Source organism: Macrobrachium rosenbergii, chromosome 4, assembly GCF_040412425.1.
Source record: "Macrobrachium rosenbergii isolate ZJJX-2024 chromosome 4, ASM4041242v1, whole genome shotgun sequence".
In the NCBI taxonomy this organism is placed as follows: Eukaryota; Metazoa; Arthropoda; class Malacostraca; order Decapoda; family Palaemonidae; genus Macrobrachium; species Macrobrachium rosenbergii.
In genome coordinates this window covers 77,286,933-77,306,016 of record NC_089744.1, presented here as the reverse complement: position 1 = coordinate 77,306,016, position 19,084 = coordinate 77,286,933, and the positions used below count along the sequence as shown (strand labels likewise).

The following is a 19,084-nucleotide window of genomic DNA, read 5'->3' as shown; positions in this document are numbered from 1 at the left end:
CAAGCCCGCTTTCTCTTCAAGAATGAAAACCTCCTCAAACGGACCACTTTAATACCCCAACTGAGTAACTACAGTAGTTCATTCAGGTCCCCTCCTCAACCACAAAATTTCTGCCCTTACAAAATACAAAACATGCCCCTTTCAGTGGTTCTCAACCTTTTTTCAATGTGTGCACCCCTTTCAAATCAGCAGTCAGTTCTCGCACCCCCTGAATCGCTGAAATTAATAAATAAAAAAACTAAAATACAAAGTTGATATGATGTGTATTAATAACAAAACCGCATTTATTATTATTATTAATTATTTATTTTATTTCATTTTTATTTTTTTTGCAGAAAAAATAACGTGCGTATATAAAAATATATTTTGCTTTACTTATGCATAGGAACCGGCTTCGCAACACCTAGGGGTGCGAGCACCCCTGGTTAAGAACCACTGCCTTAAATGCTTTTAATAAAACGTGATTACAACACCACAGCCACCGCCTCGCTGTTTATATAACAATTCTAATCGCTGTGGCGAAATCCTAATGAAAGCCTAAAACATCCGGTCCTTTGCCAAAATACATTTTTGCGTTTCCTGTCAACAATTCGGAGGCATCTTTTATCGCCCACTTCTGTCTGTGTTTTGAAAGTGCGGCTCTGGACACCTGTCGGAGCACCTGTGCGCTTCACGTAATCGTTTCCTGCGACAGGTTCGTCCAGCATCAACAATAACAACAAGTCACGTAGACAGCGCGTTTATTTATTTACTTTTCTCTATATAAGAACGATGTAAACTGACAGATGAAGGAAATAAGTGAATGGGACTTCCAAGCTTCTCTCTTTCCATACACATATGCATACACATTCACACACGCACACACACACAGATTACTAAATAAACACAAGTAGAATGAACGATCATACCCAAGATATGCTGTGACAAATAACACAAACTAGAAAATAAATATAAATATACATTATGCATACAAATACCCAGGCATTCACAGACACTCAGATATACATTGGGTACACACACATACATATACACTGTATATATATATATATATATATATATATATATATATATATATATATATATATATATATATATATATATATATATATATAATTATTAATTATTTACATATACAAATACCGTACGTTCCCTTAATCATATAGTGTACTTAAAGCTCCTTTTTGCTGCGTTTTATTAATTTCTCCCTCATAACTCTATACATAAATATATAAACACATATACGTCTATCATGCAAGTTAAGTTGTGCTTGGCTATTCTGATTGCTAATTTTGTTTATAAAAATAGATATTGTTGCATACTCACCCCGATTTCTTTCGTGAATGCAAGAACCTTCATAACTGGAAAAAAGACAAACTTATCATTAGTCAAAGGGAACATAATCAATTTTCAGAGAAAAACTAGAACCACAGACAATTCATTACTTTATGAAAACAAATATTGGCTATGTAGAAAAAAAAATCTTAATTTGGTGTACCTTTGATAATAAAAGATCAGTATCTGTCTGTCGCCACACTGAAGGGCGAGCATGACGCTCCGAAACTGTATGTGGTTTTGAATAAACTTGTTCTCCAATTTGGAGTACCTTTATGGAATGGATGAAATATAAAGTTTAGGCCAAAGGCCAAGCGTTAAAACCTATGAGGTCATTCACCGCTGAACGGGAAATTGTGTAAAAAGGTTTGAAAGGTGTAACAAGAGGAAAACCTCGCAGTTGCACATGAAACAATGAATAGGAGAGGGTAGATTGTAAGATGGAAGAAAGAGAAATGAACGGAGGTATAGTGTATGGAATGAAAGGGGTTGCCCCTTGGGGCCGACAGGACGCTGCAAAGAACCTTACGTAATGCCTGCAGTGCAGGTGTACCTTTATGGACCTTGGCTTAATTTACCTATATTACATTGTCACCTGACATTCCAATTTCAAAAGCATTTCTGAGAATCATAAAACAATTTCCAAATCTGGCAGAGAAATCAGGTACTGATTTAGCCCTCTGCCACCTACGTACATAAAAAAAAGTGTCATAATGAAATAAAGTCTCATTCATTCCCTAATTACAAGCCTCTCAACTGCAGACCGAACCAATCGTCATCAACCAAGAGTTTTCGGGAACCCTCATCAAGCCTGAGCACAGGCTCTCCTACTGGCGTGAAGACTATGGCATCAACTCGCACCACTGGCACTGGCACCTTGTCTTCCCTGTCGAGATGGACATCAGGAGGGACAGGAAAGGAGAGATCTTCTACTACATGCACCAGCAGATGCTGGCCAGGTGGGTTCCTTCCTGACTCCATCTACATTAACATAAACCCCAGTCGAACTTCTCAGTTCCAGAGCCCCTTCATTCCTCCCACCGTTGGACTGTGGATCAGCCTCCCAGAGGATGTCGTGCAGTTGGAACTTCAGAAGTTCGAGCGAAGATGCAATGCATTACTACACTAATCCTGTTCTCCCTGCATTTTAATACATTTTTATCTATTTATTAATTTCTTTTTTTCTTTTTCAGTAAGTGAGATATCTCTCTGTACTTCCCTTTACCTCTTCTTACTTCTTCCTAATGGGCACCATATTCTTTGGAAGTTTGAATTTCAAGTTAATGGCCCCTGTGGGCTTGTTCCATATGAATAGGGTTCCTCCTCTGAATAATAATAATAATAATAATAATAATAATAATAATAATAATAATAATAATAATAATAATAATAATAATAATAATAGAAAGTTTCTTTTTCTAATATTTAACTCATCCACTTAAAGCTATTACTGCTTATTTACCCTATAATTAATCCATATTCAATCTTATTCCTAAGGGTGCATGCACACTACAGTCAAACGTGTCCAAACACACATCGGAAACTTATCACATACATATCATAAACAGGTTGGAAACAAGTCAACGGCTGTCAGTGCAGAACGAATCTGGCTAGTGCTGGGTCGCATGAAGAGCTGATTAGGCCCACCAACAAGTCACCAACTTGTATTCGGCCTGTTTGTGATGTGTTGGAGATAAGTTGCCGACATGTGTTGGAAATAAGCTGACGACATGTCGGCAACAGTCTGTTTTCTAACACGTTCCCCACAAACTTTTCTCAGGTATGACATGGAGCGACTCAGCCATAGTCTCAACCGCGTGCTCCCACTGACCGGCTTCCGAGAACCCATTGTAGATGGGTATTTCTCCAAGCTGACGGTCAACAACTCTGGCCGGGCATGGGGCACGAGGCAAGACAACACCACACTGAAGGTAGAGATATACAGTATATATATATATATAATCTATATATAATATTATATGAAATATATTTTCATGATTTATCTCTCTGTTCTAGATGAGACACTAAAGACAGTGACAATTCAATAATCTGTAAAGATAAATAACAAAACGTTTCTAGGACCTTAGAAGAAGTTTGTTTGTGTGTTATTAGGAATATATATATATATATATATATATATATATATATATATATATATATATATATATATATATATATATGTATGTATATATATATATATATTTATATATATATATATATATATATATATATATATATATATATATATATATATATATATATATATATATATATATATATATATATATATATTTATATAAATATAAGCAGTTTATAAAAACTGATTTTCTGTAAATGAAAGTCTTTGCCCAAAACGTAAAAAAAAAAGAGAAAGCATTCATTTTTTTCTGCTTTCTGACCTTAGCAATGTGAAAAGTAAAAACTTATGAGCCTTCTAAAGTAAATATGATGCAAATCAGTTTCATTTTATGCTTTGTTTCACCGCTCATGGAGATTCACTTATTTGGTAAGCGAATTACTTCATAAGTATTCCTTACTAAGTGCAACGTCTTATAAATCATTACTTTAATCACTGAACCCAAGAACATTTTCAAATACTTACCTGGCTGTGACTCATGGGTTTTTATTTTTCACTTTTGCTAGAGTCGGAAAAGAGAAAGGAGTTGAAGATTTTCCTTTTTTACTCTTTTTGGCAAAAACTTTCATTTATGTTTATAAACTGCTTATGCAAATTCTTGATGACACACTGTGATACAGTAAGCTCTTTCATCTCGTTACATTTTTATCGACTTTTTAATTTATTAATTTTTTTCTTTTTTAATAAGTGAGTGGGGTCTCATCTTTCTGTATTTCCCTTTATCTCTTCTTAATTCTTCCTAATGAACATCATAATATTCTTTGGAAGCTTGAATTTCAAGCCAATGGCCTCTGTGGTGGGCTTGTTCCATATGAATAGGGTTCATCTTCTGAAATAATAATAATAATAATAATAATAATAATAATAATAATAATAATAATAATTATTATAATATTTAACAGGACATAAGGCGAGATGACTTTGGCCTAGGATTCATCAGCATCTCCGACTTGGAACTCTACTACTCGAGACTCCTGGATGCTGTCCATCAAGGATTTATTCAGGATGTAAGTAAGAATGTAGAATATAAGAACAGAATACAGAATTTAGGGCAAAGGCCAAGCGCTGGGACCCTATGAGGTAATTCGGCGCTGAGAGGGGAAATTGACGGTGAGGAGGTTTGAAAACCTCGCAGTCAGTATTTCAGTATTATCATTATCACTGTTGTCATCATCTCATGATATCATCATCATTGGCTCACTTTGATAGTCACTGTATTTTGTAATTCACATTTGTATCTGTTTATTTATTAATTTGTCAGTTTATTTTTTTTCTTCTAATAACTGGTCTCTTCTTTCTATAAGTCTTTCCATTGAACACCATAATATTCTTTGCGAGCTTGAATTTCAAGTCAATGGCCCCCGTAGGCTTTTTCCATATGAACTGGAGTCATCCTCCGAATAATAATAATAATAATAATAATAATAATAATAATAATAATAATAATAATAGCTTGAGTCTTGAAATGGAGATACAAACCCATAGTTATGTATATGCACATATATTTAAAGATAAATCTGTACAGAGAGATTTCGGGAATCGGACAGATTCCCGAAAGCTCTCTGTACTTTTTTATCTTTAAATATATGTGCATATACATAACTGTGGATTTGTTTCTCCAATAATAATAATAACAATAATAGGCATTAGATGTCCCGTCTTCCAGCAAATGTTTCGAATGTACATTTTTAATCACAGGTGCGGTGATGCTCTGAAGCTTCAAGATTCAGACATACTCGCTTCAAAATTTAAAAAAAAATCGAAAGCCTCAGTATGAATTGAACTGAATATAGAATTTTGGCCAAAGCCAAGCACTGGGACCTCTAAGGTCACTCAGCGCTGAAACGGAAATTGACAGTAAAAGGTTTGAAAGGTGTACCAAGAGGAAAACCTCGCAGTTGCACTATGAGTCAATTGTTAGTTGAGGGTGGGAAGTAAGATGGAAGAAAGAGAATATGAAAGGAGGTACAGTTAAAGGAACGAAAGGGGTTGCAGCTAGGGGCCGAAGGGACGCTGCAAAGAACCTTAAGTAATGCCTAAAGTGCACCGCATGAGGTTCACTGACAGCACTAACCCCCTACGGGAAAAACCTCAGTATGTGGAAACTGAAATTTTGCGCGTTTTTTCAAATTCAATCGACAAGCGGTTCTAGAATGTTACAGCTGCTCTGCAGAATTTATCTTAAAATTTACTGTCAATGATGTTTAATGCATACTGATTTTGGAAACGTCTTTATGTTAGTCCTAATACTATTCTCCCTGACGCCCAGACCACAATAATGCTAGTATATTCAACGCTGAATGATACTCATTTCAGTGTTTTTAACTGAAGAATGCAGTACGCTGAAACTTCGAACGTTCTAACCCAATGTAAAAAAAGAAAGTTTGAGTGTCAGGATCAAGCTCTTTCAAAAAAAAAAAAAAATACCCACACAAGGCCTTACATGAAACTTGCACCAGTTAATAACAGACCAGTATCGAACTTTGAAACGTGGAAAAAAAAAACACACACAATTGGACAACAAATTCACATACAGTTTCGGAGCGTCACGCTTCCTCTTCAGCGTGAAGCCCGGAAACTATGTGGCTTTCTTAAATATATTTGTTTTCCATTTTGTGAGTTTTAACTCAAGTTCCAAACTTGCACCAGACCCTGGCAGTCTGGCGGATGAAGTAATATGTCATGGTAGGGCCCTTGGCCATGTAAACAATAGTAGATGCCTTATAATCATTACGCATTTCACTTAATTTCACTTTAGTGCGACAACTTGCTACAGATCAAAAAGATTACTGACTTTTCTGGTTAGACTACCATGTCCTCGACCCAAATGCTGTTGGGTTTTGCAGCTACAAACCATTAAATTTTAAAGATGTTTAGAACGACGGCTACCACAACCAAGGAAATCAACAGATATACAAGCTACCCTAGATCTTGATGACTGTAGCAAATGCTCAAAGGAGAGAGAGAGAGAGAGAGAGAGAGAGAGAGAGAGAGAGAGAGAGAGAGAGAGAGAGAGAGAGAGAGAGAGAGATTAGTCGTCTGACGTGAAAAAGGTTCTGACTCATCAGCTGCACTTGGGTGAGTCAGACCTTAACCTAAGGATAAAGTATCCGTGTCCCAGGTTGTATGATTTATTTATGCCTCTGGGCCGTCAGACAGAAAGCCTGCAGGATACGGCTTCCGTAAAAAGTCGAGGTTTCATAAGGGGACAGAGCAGTCGGCAATGCCTACATTTCTTAATGAACTTAACGATGACATTGGCTCGCAAAATATAAAGTAAAAGTTAGAGTAAAATTGCTGTTATTGTGCAGTTACCCCGGGATCAGTTATTTATTTGTATAAACTGCCTTCAGTACCACGGTGCATTAGAAATTTCTCAAGTGCCTAATTATTACTAGGAAGAATGAAGCTTACTTCTTTTCAGAAACATCACAGCAGGGGCATCACAAGATAGCGCTGAAAACCTGACCGTCTGAGATCTTTTAGAGAACAAACATTCAAGGGACCGTTCTGCATTCTAGAATATTAGTTCTTGTGTAAAAATAACACAGTCAACTCAAAACATCATCACATAATCACCCTTATTATTATTTTTGTTATTTTGCAAAATTACTGACAATGTTTGATTATTTGTCCGCATAGCTATCTTCCTCTTCATGTTCTAAAATATAGATAATTGGATTTTACCAAAATTTTTCCAGTTTTCAACCAAATCTTAAGCCTCCTTTCAATACGTGATTATTTAGCATAAGCAACTTACGACAATAAAAAAAGTGAAATGTAAAGAAAAAGTGTAAAGATAGTGTTAAAATTAAAATGAAAAGACAAACAAAAACAGTTTTTAAAAGCATCTCCACAACGAATAATCCTTCACGTCCTTCGACTGTTTCCTCACCACAGAGGCAGGGGAACCGAATCCCGCTCACTGACGACCCCCCCAACAGGGGCAAGAGGGGCATCGACATTTTGGGGGACGCCTTCGAGGCAGACGCCGAACTCAGCGTCAATTACCCCTTCTACGGAGACCTCCACAACTTCGCCCACGTCCTCATCTCCTTCAGCCACGATCCCGACTTCGCCCACAGGGTGAGAGAGAGAGAGAGAGAGAGAGAGAGAGAGAGAGAGAGAGAGAGAGAGAGAGAGAGAATGTGGGAAACTTCTGCAAAAGTTCATCCCTAAGAGAGAGAGAGAGAGAGAGAGAGAGAGAGAGAGAGAGAATGAATGTGGGGATTTTTTGCGCAGGTTCATCCCTAAGAGGAGAAAGAGAGAGAGAGAATTTTCTGCAGAGGTTCATCCCTAAGAGGAGAAAGAGAGAGAGAGAATTTTCTGCAGAGGTTCATCCCTAAGAGGAGAAAGAGAGAGAGATAAATTTTCTGCAGAGAGGCTCATCCTTATTAAGTGGAGAGAGAGAGAGAGAGAGAGAGAGAGAGAGAGAGAGAGAGAGAGAGAGAGAGAGAGAGAAATTTTCTGCATGGGCGCTCATCCTTGATTAAGTGGTGACTGGGTAAAAGTGGCAGTGGATGGGGTTTTGTTTATCTCTGGAGCCAACCCTCACTAGGGGAAGCTTACTGACAATAAATAGATAACTAACAAACTAACAATATGTATATATAATATATATATGTATATGTATATGTATGTGTATATATATATATATATATATATATATATATATATATATATATATATATATATATATATATATATATATATATATATATATATATATATATAGTAGCACCTCAATTTAACAGACGCTTTGGGGGCCTACCCTTTCTGATAAGTGTCAAAGAACTTATATCATAGCCTGCCCTTGAATATTTTCTAGATATCTTTATTTTCTAGGTATCTCACACTTAACACCAATTCTACAAGGTTTTCAACCAAAATTAACCCCTTACTTTACACTTAACATTCAATTGAAGAGATGTATAAAAAATGTATCATCCAAAATGGAAGTATAGGAAAAAAATAGTCATAATATGGTTGCTGATAAGCACAGAAATCTGCTATGCTGGGTCTCTTAACCTGAGGTGTTTATGTGGGTATGTGTGTATGAGTATGTATGTATGTATGTATATGTGTGTGTGTATATATATATTATATATACGTAAGTATATATATATATACATATATATATACGATATATATATATATATATATAATCATATATATAATTATATACACAAATAAAACAACAAAAACAACAACAACAACATCACCATTTCAGGAGGAAGTTGGTGCAATTGGAGACCCGGCCACATCAATGAGGGACCCGACCTTCTACAGGTTACACAAGTTTGTCGACGAATTCTTCCAAGAGTACAAACTGCAACAGAGACCCTACAACAACGAAGAGGTAAGAGAGAGAGAGAGAGAGAGAGAGAGAGAGAGAGAGAGAGAGAGAGAGAGAGAGAGAACAAATGTCTATCAATGTGGTTTTTTTTTTTTTGCGATTAAAGTTCATCTTTTCTTTCGCTTTCTGGTTTTCTTTCCACATTCTATTTTCTGCTGCGCTTTTTCTCTGTTTTTTTGCAGCTATTTACTCTTGCCTAGACATTCTTAAGAGCCTAAGAGTGCCTTTGAACCAAAGTCTCTCAAATTGCACATCGTCTGTTTACCATATTCTTGTAAAAGAGTCATTCTTCCAAGTCATATTTTCACACTTGACAGAGAAAGCTTTTCACTCTCATACTGAATATAAAAGCGATTTTCTCTCTGGAGACTTTTTTCTGGCTTTAGTTAACTCTGGTATAAGTTATGATTGTCCCTGCGTAAAACGAGATGAAATATATAATTTCATAATGCACTCGAAAAAACAGCTCAATCATGAAATGGCGAGAGGAGAGACAAGCCTATTCAATAAGTCTGTGACACTCCTCTACACGCACACAGAGAGACATACATAAATACAGACACACCCATATTTGAATGAGGACATCATCTTAGGATAATATATGTAGAAGAGGTTCCCATAGTTGAGAAAAATATCAAGCTCAACTATATTAAGATATACGAAAAAGACTTCTTTCATTTCCTATTAGGTTCACGAAATCTGAAGGGAAAATATATCTTTCATTTCCTATTAGGTTCACGAAATCTGAAGGGAAAGTATATCTTTCATTTTCAGTTGGGTCAAAAAACATTTGAAGAAAAAACTACCTATCACTTGGGCTCCAGATACTCGAAAAAAATACCTTCAGTTTACAGTTGTTGTAAAAAATCCGAAGTAAATAATACCTTTCATTTCCAGCTGAAGAAAAAATATCTTCACTTTCCAGTTGTGTTAAAAAAAATCTGAAAAATCTTTCATCTCCAGTTGGGTTCGCAAAAAATCTTTCATTTCTAGTTGGGCTTGAAAAAAATATTCCATTTCCAGTTAGGTCAAACAAAGTTGAAGCTCAAACTGCCTTTCATTTCCAGTTAGGTTCGCAAAAAATCTTTCATTTCCAGTTGGGCTTGAAAAAAATATTACATTTCCAGTTAGGTCAAAGTTGAAGCTCAAACTGCCTTTCATTTCCAGTTGGGTTCGCAAAAAATCTTTCATTTCCAGTTGGGTAAAAAAAAATTGAAGCTCAAACTGCCTTTCACTTCCAGCTGGGTTAAAAAATATTCCATTTCCAGTTGGGTTCTCAAAAAATCTTTCATTTCCTGTTGGGTTCGAGGGAAATCTTTCATTTCCAGTTGGGTTTGAAAAATTCTTTCACTTCCACTTGGGTTCGAAAAAATATTTTATTTGCAGTTAGGTTCGAAGAAAAAATCTTTCATTTTCAGTTGGGGTCGAAAAAATCTTTCATTTCCACTAGTGTTAAACAAAATTGAAGCAAAAACTACCTTTCATTTCCACTTAGGTTCGAAAAAATATTTCATTTACAATTGGGTCACACAAAGTTAAAGGAAATATTACCTTTCATTTCCAGTTGGGTTCGATAAAAATATTTCATTTCCAGATGGGTCAAGCAAAGTTGAAACAAAAACTATCTTTCATTTCCCGTTGGGTTCGAAAAAATCTTTCATTACCACTTAGGTAAAAAAAAAGTTGAAGCTTAAAACACTTTTCATTTCCAGCTAGGTTCGAAATAATCTTTAATTGCTACTTAGGTAAAAACAAGTTGACTCAAAAACTACCTTTCATTTCCAGTTGGGTTAGAAGAAAACCTTACATTTCCAGCCGGGTTTGAAAAAACTCTCATTTCCAGTTGGGTCAAAACTGAAGCAAACACTACCTTTCATTTCCAGTTGGGTTCGAAAAAATCCTTCATTTCCACTTAGGTAAAAAGTTTAATCAAAAAGTACCTATCATTTCCAGTTGGGTTAGAAGAAAGCCTTTCATTTCCAGCCGGGTTCGAAAAAGCTTTCATTTCCAGTTGGGTCATACAAAACTGAAGCAAATACTGCCTTTCATTTCCAGCCGGGTTCGAAAAAATCTTTCATTTCCACTTAGTGTAGGTAAAAAAAAGTTGAAGCTTAAACTACCTTTCATTTCCAGCTGGGCTCGAGAGATCTTTCATTTCCACTTAGGTAAAAGAAGCTGAATAAAAAACCACCTTTCATTTCCACTTGGGTTAGAAGGAAACCTTCCATTTCCAGCCAGGTTCGAAAAAACTTTCATTTCCAGTTGGGTCAAACAAAGCTGAAGCAAATACTGCCTTTCATTTCCAGTTGGGTTCGAAAAAATCTATCATTTCCACTTAGGTAAAAAAAACTTGAAGCTTAAACTACCTTTCACTTCCAGTTGGGTTCGAAAAAATCTTTCATTTCCACTAAGGTAAAAAAAAAAGTTGAATCAAAAATACCTTTCATTTCCAGCCAGGTTCGAAAAAACTTTAATTTCCAGTTGGGTCAAACAAAGCTGAAGCAAAAACTACCTTTCATTTCCAGTTGGGTCTCCCTGGAGTGAGGGTGGTCAGAATAGGCGTTCTCCAGGACGGTGTTCCCAACAACCTGAGAACCGGATGGAATCAGCGAGAGTTCGAAGCTGGAAGAGGACTCGACTTCGGAGGATCGGCTCCGATCCGCCTGAGGTTCACCCACCTGGATCACAGGCCATTTGATTACCATCTGCAGGTGAGTTGTCGAAAGGCTTTAAAATAAATCATGTGTCAAAACTATTTCTAGAAAGATGAAAACAAGCAGTCATGGGTGGCGCTTTGAAGAGTCATTGATCATGAGCCATTTGGAGATAAGGGAAATCAGTTAATCTTCTTATTTCTGTCTTTTCTTTAGTAATTCCAGCTAAATGACGTCTGAAACTACAGGCAAATGAAGTGTATATAAGTACTTTATAACATCTAAGGAAAAAGAAAAGGGGAGTGCCTAAGCCTGTTTTTTTCTTTAATGTACTTTTCTCCCTGCAGATTCTAGATGCAGACACAATGTATCTTGAAGTTTTGTAGACATAGAATTCTAAACGATTAACACCTAAAGGCAAAATATACATATATAGAACAGAATATAGAAAATTTAGGTCAACAGCCAAGCACCGGGACCTATGAGGTCATTCAGCGCTGAAACGGGAATTGAAAGTATAAGGTTTTAAACGTGTAATAGGAGGAAAACCTCGCAGTTGCACTATGAATCAATTGTTAGGAGAGGGTGGAAAGTAAGATGGAAGAAAGAGAATATGAAAGGAAGTAGTACAGTAAAAGGAACGAAAGGGGTTGCAATTAGGGGCCGAAGGCACGCTGCAAAGAGCCTTAAGTAATGCAATAAGCAAGGACGCTGTCTGTAAATGTTGCGTCACGGGAAAATCAAACGTGCGTGATATTACTGCCAGACTGGATAATAGGACCTCCTCCTTCACGGTGACCTTACGCTCCTGCCGAGAATCTGTCGCGACAGAGAACAAATCAATACCAGGTTACGTCTCGCTGTTCAGTATTAGGAACGGGACAGACAGGCTTCTTTCCGAGAGAGATCAGGGTTGTCTTTGGGGACATCAAAGACTGAAGGGAATGAAAAGATATGTTCTTGTAAGACATAATCATTCTATTATCTGTCTCTCTCCACTTCTTATTTATATGAAACTGAAGAAAGTATATGCGAGCGTCATAAAGGGGAGATATTGATGGAAAGTTTGATCCTCTCTTGCAGTGATTCCTATTCATGTGAAACTGAAGAAGGAAAATGCGAGCTTCATAAAGAGGAGCTATTGGTGGTAAGTTTGATCCTCTCTTGCAGTGAGAACAGGGAGGCACCACAGAATGTTCCCTGAGGAAGCCTTTGGTCATAATATTCCTCATTAAACGAACAAGAATGACAGTTATTATGAACGCCATAAATCTTTTTGTTACTCTAGGCCTACATTAACTTACCTCCTCTTTCCAGATTATGAACACCCTGCCGGCTGAGAAGGACGTAACCGTCCGGATTTTCTTGGCCCCTACGTTGGACGAGAGAGGAAACAGAATGAGTTTCATGGATCAGCGCCTTCTGTGGACGGAGATGGACAAGTTTGTCACGAAATGTAAGTCGAAAAGCTGAACTATAATCCCAGAGTGGATTTTGTTTCATTCTGACTTTGGGTTTTTATAGACTATAATATCTAGAATCACCTACGTGATATCTTCAACATTTCAAGAAAGGTAATGCCATCATGTTATTATGGCTACGTGAATCCCTAGTTTTGTTTATTCACTCATCCCCTTTGAGAAAGAGAGAGAAAATAAGAAAATTCTACTTGCCTTATCCAATGCCATAAGAAATCTCACTTTTTTTTTTGTCCACTTAGATGGATGGACAAATGGATAGGTTTACAAATTACAACTTTTTTTTAACTAAAAAAACAAGTTGTCATTTTTTAAATCTATCCATTTGTCCATCTATCTAAGTGGACGAAAAAACAAAATGAGATTTCGCATAGCACTGGATAAAGCAAGTAGATTTTTTTTAATTCTCTCTCTCTCTTGCCTCTTTCAAAGGGGACGAATAAATTAATAAAACTAGGAATTCACGTAATCTTTATAACATGACGGCATTACGTTTCTTGAAATGTTGAAGATATCACGTAGGAAATGTCCAAATAGCATTATATTCTATAAAAACACAAAGTATGAAAGAAACAAAATCCTATCGTGAAATGACGCACAGGAGCGAAAACACTTAATCCAGTGAGCAGAAAAATAGAATAGAATAGAATAGAATAGAATATAGGATTTAGGCCAAAGGCCAAGCGCTGGGACCTATGAAGTCATTCAGCGCTGAAAGGGATAGTTCCTCCCTGGCTGAGCGGGTTCCGTTCTCAGCTACCACTCTGTTGGTCGCGAGTTCGAATCTCCGACCGGCCAGTGAAGAACAAGAGGAATTTGTTTCTGGTGATAGAAATTCATTTCTCGCTATAATGTGGTTCGGATTCCACAATAAGCTGTAGGTCCCGTTGCTAGGTAACCAATTGGTTCTTAGCCACGTAAAAATAAATCTAATCCTTCGGGCCAGCCCTAGGAGAGCTGTTAATCAGCTCAGTGGTCTGGTTAAACTAAAATATACTTAATATACTTAGCTGAAAGGGATATTGAGAGTAATAAGGTTTTGAAGGTGTAGCAAGTTGCACTACAAGTCAATTGTTACGAAAGGGTGGAAAGTAAGATGGAAGAAAGAGAATATGAACGGATGGACAGTAAAAGGGATGAAAGGGGTTGCAGCTAGGGGCTGAGGGGACGCTGCAAAGAACCTTAAGTACTGCCTGCAGTGCACCGCGCGAGGTGCACTGACGGCGCTATCCTCCCTTCGGGGAGCAGAAAAAGAGGGGTTGGCTAATTTTCATGAAACAGGCTTCAGTGTACAGAAAAAAGGCCAGAATTCTAAAAATCTGTCATGTATCATAATTCGTGGCTTTACATTATGTCTGTCAGTTCGTCTTTCTGTTTTCTTTCTCAAGCTTCTAAATTCTGTGGCTTGTCTGTCTCTACGGAAGTTTTCGACGTCAAAAACTCTTAGAAAAGATTTTAAAAAACTGAAAAAATAAAACAATAGCCATAAATGATATTTAAAAAATGTCTTACATGTATGTAATCAAACTGCCAGCCACTTAACTACAACATCACATAATGAAATCGTATGACGGTTAGCAGATTTATAATAGTAAGACATCCCTCGATCACAGTAGCAACAAAATAGTCAATCAGATTTTTACGAAATGTTAATATTATTCAGAAGATGAAACCTATTCATATGGAACAAGCCCACAGGGGCCACCCTCACTTGGGAATTCAAGCTTCCAAAAAATGTGGTGCTCATTAGGAAGAAGTAAGAGGCGATACAGGGAAATACAGAAAAAAGAGATCCCACTCACTTATTAAAAAAAAAGAAAACATAAATTAATATATTAATAAATAGATGAAAATGTATCAAAACACAAGGAGCATAGTATTAGGGTAGTAATGCATTGAATCCTCGCTTGAACTTTTGGAAGTTCCAATTGCTCATTCTTAATAAATAAACATTGTTTTTGTATCATAACAGTGACTCCGGGCGAAAACAAGCTGGTGAGATCATCACGTGACTCTTCCATCACTGCACCGCCAGAGATCACATTTAGGGAATTGGAGGCGGGACGCGAAATCACGTCTGGTAAGTCTGCGCGATGTACTGGTACATTTTCATACATGATTATGCTACACCGTCACAAAGATCACGTGACTAAATGTACTGTAAGAACCACAATGAAATATTATAAAAAAGGCGTAAGTTCCAAGCGCTTTCGTGTATTCAATATACGCTTCTTCAGGGTACAGTATAAAGTGACTTTGTACTGTACCCTGAAGATGTGTATATCAAATACGCGAAAGCGCCAGGTAATTATTCCATTTGATAATATTTCCTCTTGGCTCTTGCAATACATAATTATCCACATCTTCATCATTTCAAACAAGCAACATTCTTTCTCAAGTTGGCATCAGTCTGAGCACAAGATCTTTCAGTTAATCCAGTATACAGTGCAATAAATTTTCTTTTAACCTTTACTTCTCTTCTTTATTTTCCATTTTTCAGTGATCTATTTTCTTATTGTTATTATTCAGATGAACCCTATTCATATGGAACAAGCCCACCACAGGGGCCACTGACTTGAAATTCAAGCTTCCAAAGATTATTGCATTCACTTGAAAGAAGTAACACAAGGTATAGGAAATACAAATACAAGAGATCAGTTATTAGAAACGAAAATATAAATTAACAAATGGATAAATAAACTGATACATATATAAATAAATGAATAAAATACACGGAAAATTGTTCTAGGGTGTTAATGCATTGCATCTTCGCTTGAACTCTTGATGTTCCAATTGCACGACATTCTCAGGAAGACTGTTCCACAGACCAGCTATTTTTTGTAAATCGCCTTTCATCCACTGTGTCAGATCAACCGCTGTTCCACTTTTTCTCTCTCTCTTTCCTGTTCCTTTGGCAGACTAACTCGTTCATTGGCAATATTCCACTATTCAGGTGACTGAAGTCAAGAGAATTATACTCCAAAATGATGTCACAACCATGCACTTGGAGTCCAGTTAAAAATGCCATTTTCAATCCTTTTAGTCCTTTCACTTCTTTCCCTTCTAGCATCCACCTGAAGTCCTACTTAAAAATGACGTTTTTACAATTTTAGTCCTTTCTCTTCTACCATCCACCTAAAGCCTCAAAAAAAAAAAAAAAATTTAGATTTTCTGTAACTCTACAATTTCTCTCTCTCTCTCTCTCTCTCTCTCTCTCTCTCACTTATAGTCCTCTTTAAAACTATAATTTTCTTTCACCCGACATTTCCCCTCTGTCTCTTTCTCTCAATTGAAGTCCTGCTTAATTAAAACTGCAATTTTCTTTTACTCTACAATTTCTCTCTCTCTCTCTCAGGAACGCAAGCAGGAGTTGAATTCGGTCAATGCGGTTGTGGGTGGCCCCGGCATATGCTTCTGCCAAGGGGCATGCCCCAGGGGATGGATTTCCAGCTCTTTGTGATGCTCACTGACCATGCAGTGGACAAGGTAAATATGCTCCCATGATTTGGTCTCTATGGCAAAGTTCTATTTACTAGTCTATGCAAAGCAGGCAGTCAGAATGCATATCAATTTAAAATCATATCATAACCTATGTATTTCATATCTTGACATACCTCGTAATGCAAGATATTTGTTAATTACCTTTGAATTTATCATTCATACATTTCTCTTGCTCATCACCCATATATCCCTCCTAATGAAGTCCTTGACGTCCCCCTCAGGTTGAACAAGTCATCCGAGGCAGGCCGTGCACCAACGCCGTCTCCTACTGCGGCATCTTAGACTCCAAATTCCCGGATGCCCGTCCCATGGGCTTCCCCTTCGATCGCAGAAACCCGGCGATGATCAATGGAAACGTCATCCAAACGGCGGGAGAGCTTGCTGCACAGTTCGATAACATGGTGATGGAGGACATCAAGATCACTTTCGTTGGGAACCAGCTGCAACGCGCATAGCCGGTACGGCAGAAGGTTCAGAGAGAGCAAGTGGCAGTATCGTTATCAAGAGAGCACTGTTACGATGGACAGGACTAGCAGTCTTGATGACGATTTTTGTGGCATATTTTCCATCCTGAACACACTGCACGGCTTCATGGTATAATTCCTGGCATTGGAAAAACCTACAGAATCAACATTAGCATCAAGATTAACGTAACCCAGTGATCTTCAGGAACATGCATGGAGAAACCACAACGCTTTTTTTCAACGAACTCGCGCTGACTATCACGTAGAGAAGTTACCTTAGCAGTTGGGGGGCCTAGGTGGGGCCAAGATATTTTTGGGGGGGCAAAAGAAAATTACACAAAACTAATGCACCAATTCTGTAATTTGTAAAATATACTATTCTCGAATTATATATCCATGTGAAAGAAGGAAAATAATAGTATTAGTAAACCTGTATTTGAAATTATAGAGCCCAATTTTAAATTAATTTTCAACACTTACCATATGCAAAAAATGTACCAAATACTGTAAGGGTTAAAGTTTAGCTACAAAGGAATTTCAACTGGGGGGGCCAGTGGGAGGCTAAGCATCTGACAAGGGGGTGCCGGCCCCCTGGCGCCCATAACGACGCCACTGTACCTTAGTAATTGAAAATGTATGACCAAAAAACAAAGGAAAAAACCTGGACAAAATTTACAAATAAAACAAACACATTAACAACTGCTGTACCGTACTAATGTACCACAAATAAAGCATCACTGTAAGAGACGGGTACTACGAGTGAATATGAGGTTTTGTGAAGAACGAGCAATAAAAAGGTATGTTTGATGTTAACCGAAGCTGCTTCTGAAAGTTAGCTCCTTAATATTGTTGTTTAGTCTCATCTGTTTTCACAGATAAACACTATTTGCAAGGCAGTACCTTGCCAATATGATTTTTTACAGATATGTTGAGAGTTGCACCTGTAACTTTATTGTATCAAGGAACTAGTTTCATAATCTTAAGATTGATGAAGGGTTGCTGCTAGTCTTTTTAAGCCATTGTTGGAAAACTGGCTCGAAAAGAAATTAATATCGATGCTATTAGCCTATGTTTATCATAATGACCTAATTAGCAGCAACTTATGAAGATGTGTGGTGAACGTAGCAACTATCACAGATACGTCAATTAATGTGTACTGTAGCTTACGCTGCGTTATAGATTTCAATATCTGTTGACCAAATAATAAAGGCTATAATCTTCAAAATTTTTTAACTGTTTTTTTTTTTTTTTTTTTCCTTACAAGTAAACTTATGATCTGTCAGTCGTTCCGTCATCTCGATTAAAGTCTGACATAAATAATTCTTAAGGTCTCATCTGTCACCTTTACATAACGGAACAAATACCCCCCTCTTACCCAATCTTTTGGAGTCTTTCCCAAATCCAGGCATACCTTTCGAATCCTGGTCAGCCACTCAGACACACTGTCTCCAGCGTACCGCAGTATCTTACTTGTACTCCCAAACAAAATAGTTGCCTGTAATCATAAACCAATGATTTTGAACATTTTAATATAATTTTCCTTCTTACTCCTTATTTCCCTACTTCCTTCAGATATGTAGGTGCGCTCCTTCTTTTTAAAATTAGATCCTATTCTTTTCTAACCAAGTTCTTGTGAATCAAAGTTCACGCTGATTTTCCAGTCTTGTCCGTCTATACATGAAGAATATATTATCTGTAGGACATTCTACCGTTTTCAAATCAAGGTACATGAGAGAGGACTATCTCACCAAAACTGACTGCATTATTTTCCCTTTGTAGTGCTTCACCTTTTCACACATGCAATTAACCCGAAATCGTTTATTGCTGTCAACGCCAGTGCTGTATAAGTACATTCTTATGGATAGATTCAACGGACTATAAATTCAAGAGGGTTCCAAATCAGAAAAGTCACGAGATATCAGCAGAAAGCAGGAGTATACTTCCTCTTCACTTGAACATTTAGAGGTCAGAAGGTTCCACAACCGCACTCGGTAAACTAAACCACAATTTAGTTGTAGCCAAAATAAAACTCCAAACAAACTGAGTAGTATTAAACGTGATACTAGAAAATGACACACTGTTTGCAGCAGCAGCCTGCTTAGTGATGTGAGCAAAAATAACTAAGTCAGGTAAAGACCAGCGCAGAGGATGTTTGTTGTTGT

At 37.2% G+C, this 19,084-nt stretch overlaps 1 protein-coding gene across 2 annotated transcripts in view; it reads left to right on the top strand.

Moving 5' to 3' along the window:
* LOC136836599 (phenoloxidase 2-like) overlaps positions 1–18,147 on the top strand; it is a 26,923-nt gene extending 8,776 nt beyond the window's left edge. For both annotated transcript variants that reach the window (XM_067101060.1, XM_067101054.1), the window contains exons 6-15: positions 2,095–2,291; positions 3,113–3,263; positions 4,372–4,476; positions 7,370–7,555; positions 8,700–8,828; positions 11,351–11,536; positions 12,797–12,935; positions 14,930–15,037; positions 16,313–16,443; positions 16,680–18,147. In XM_067101060.1, coding sequence (XP_066957161.1) covers positions 2,095–2,291; positions 3,113–3,263; positions 4,372–4,476; positions 7,370–7,555; positions 8,700–8,828; positions 11,351–11,536; positions 12,797–12,935; positions 14,930–15,037; positions 16,313–16,443; positions 16,680–16,913 — 1,566 coding nt within the window. In that variant the 3' untranslated portion in view covers positions 16,914–18,147. The remainder of the gene's footprint in view (positions 1–2,094; positions 2,292–3,112; positions 3,264–4,371; positions 4,477–7,369; positions 7,556–8,699; positions 8,829–11,350; positions 11,537–12,796; positions 12,936–14,929; positions 15,038–16,312; positions 16,444–16,679) is intronic.
* Positions 18,148–19,084: the final 937 nt, after the last annotated feature.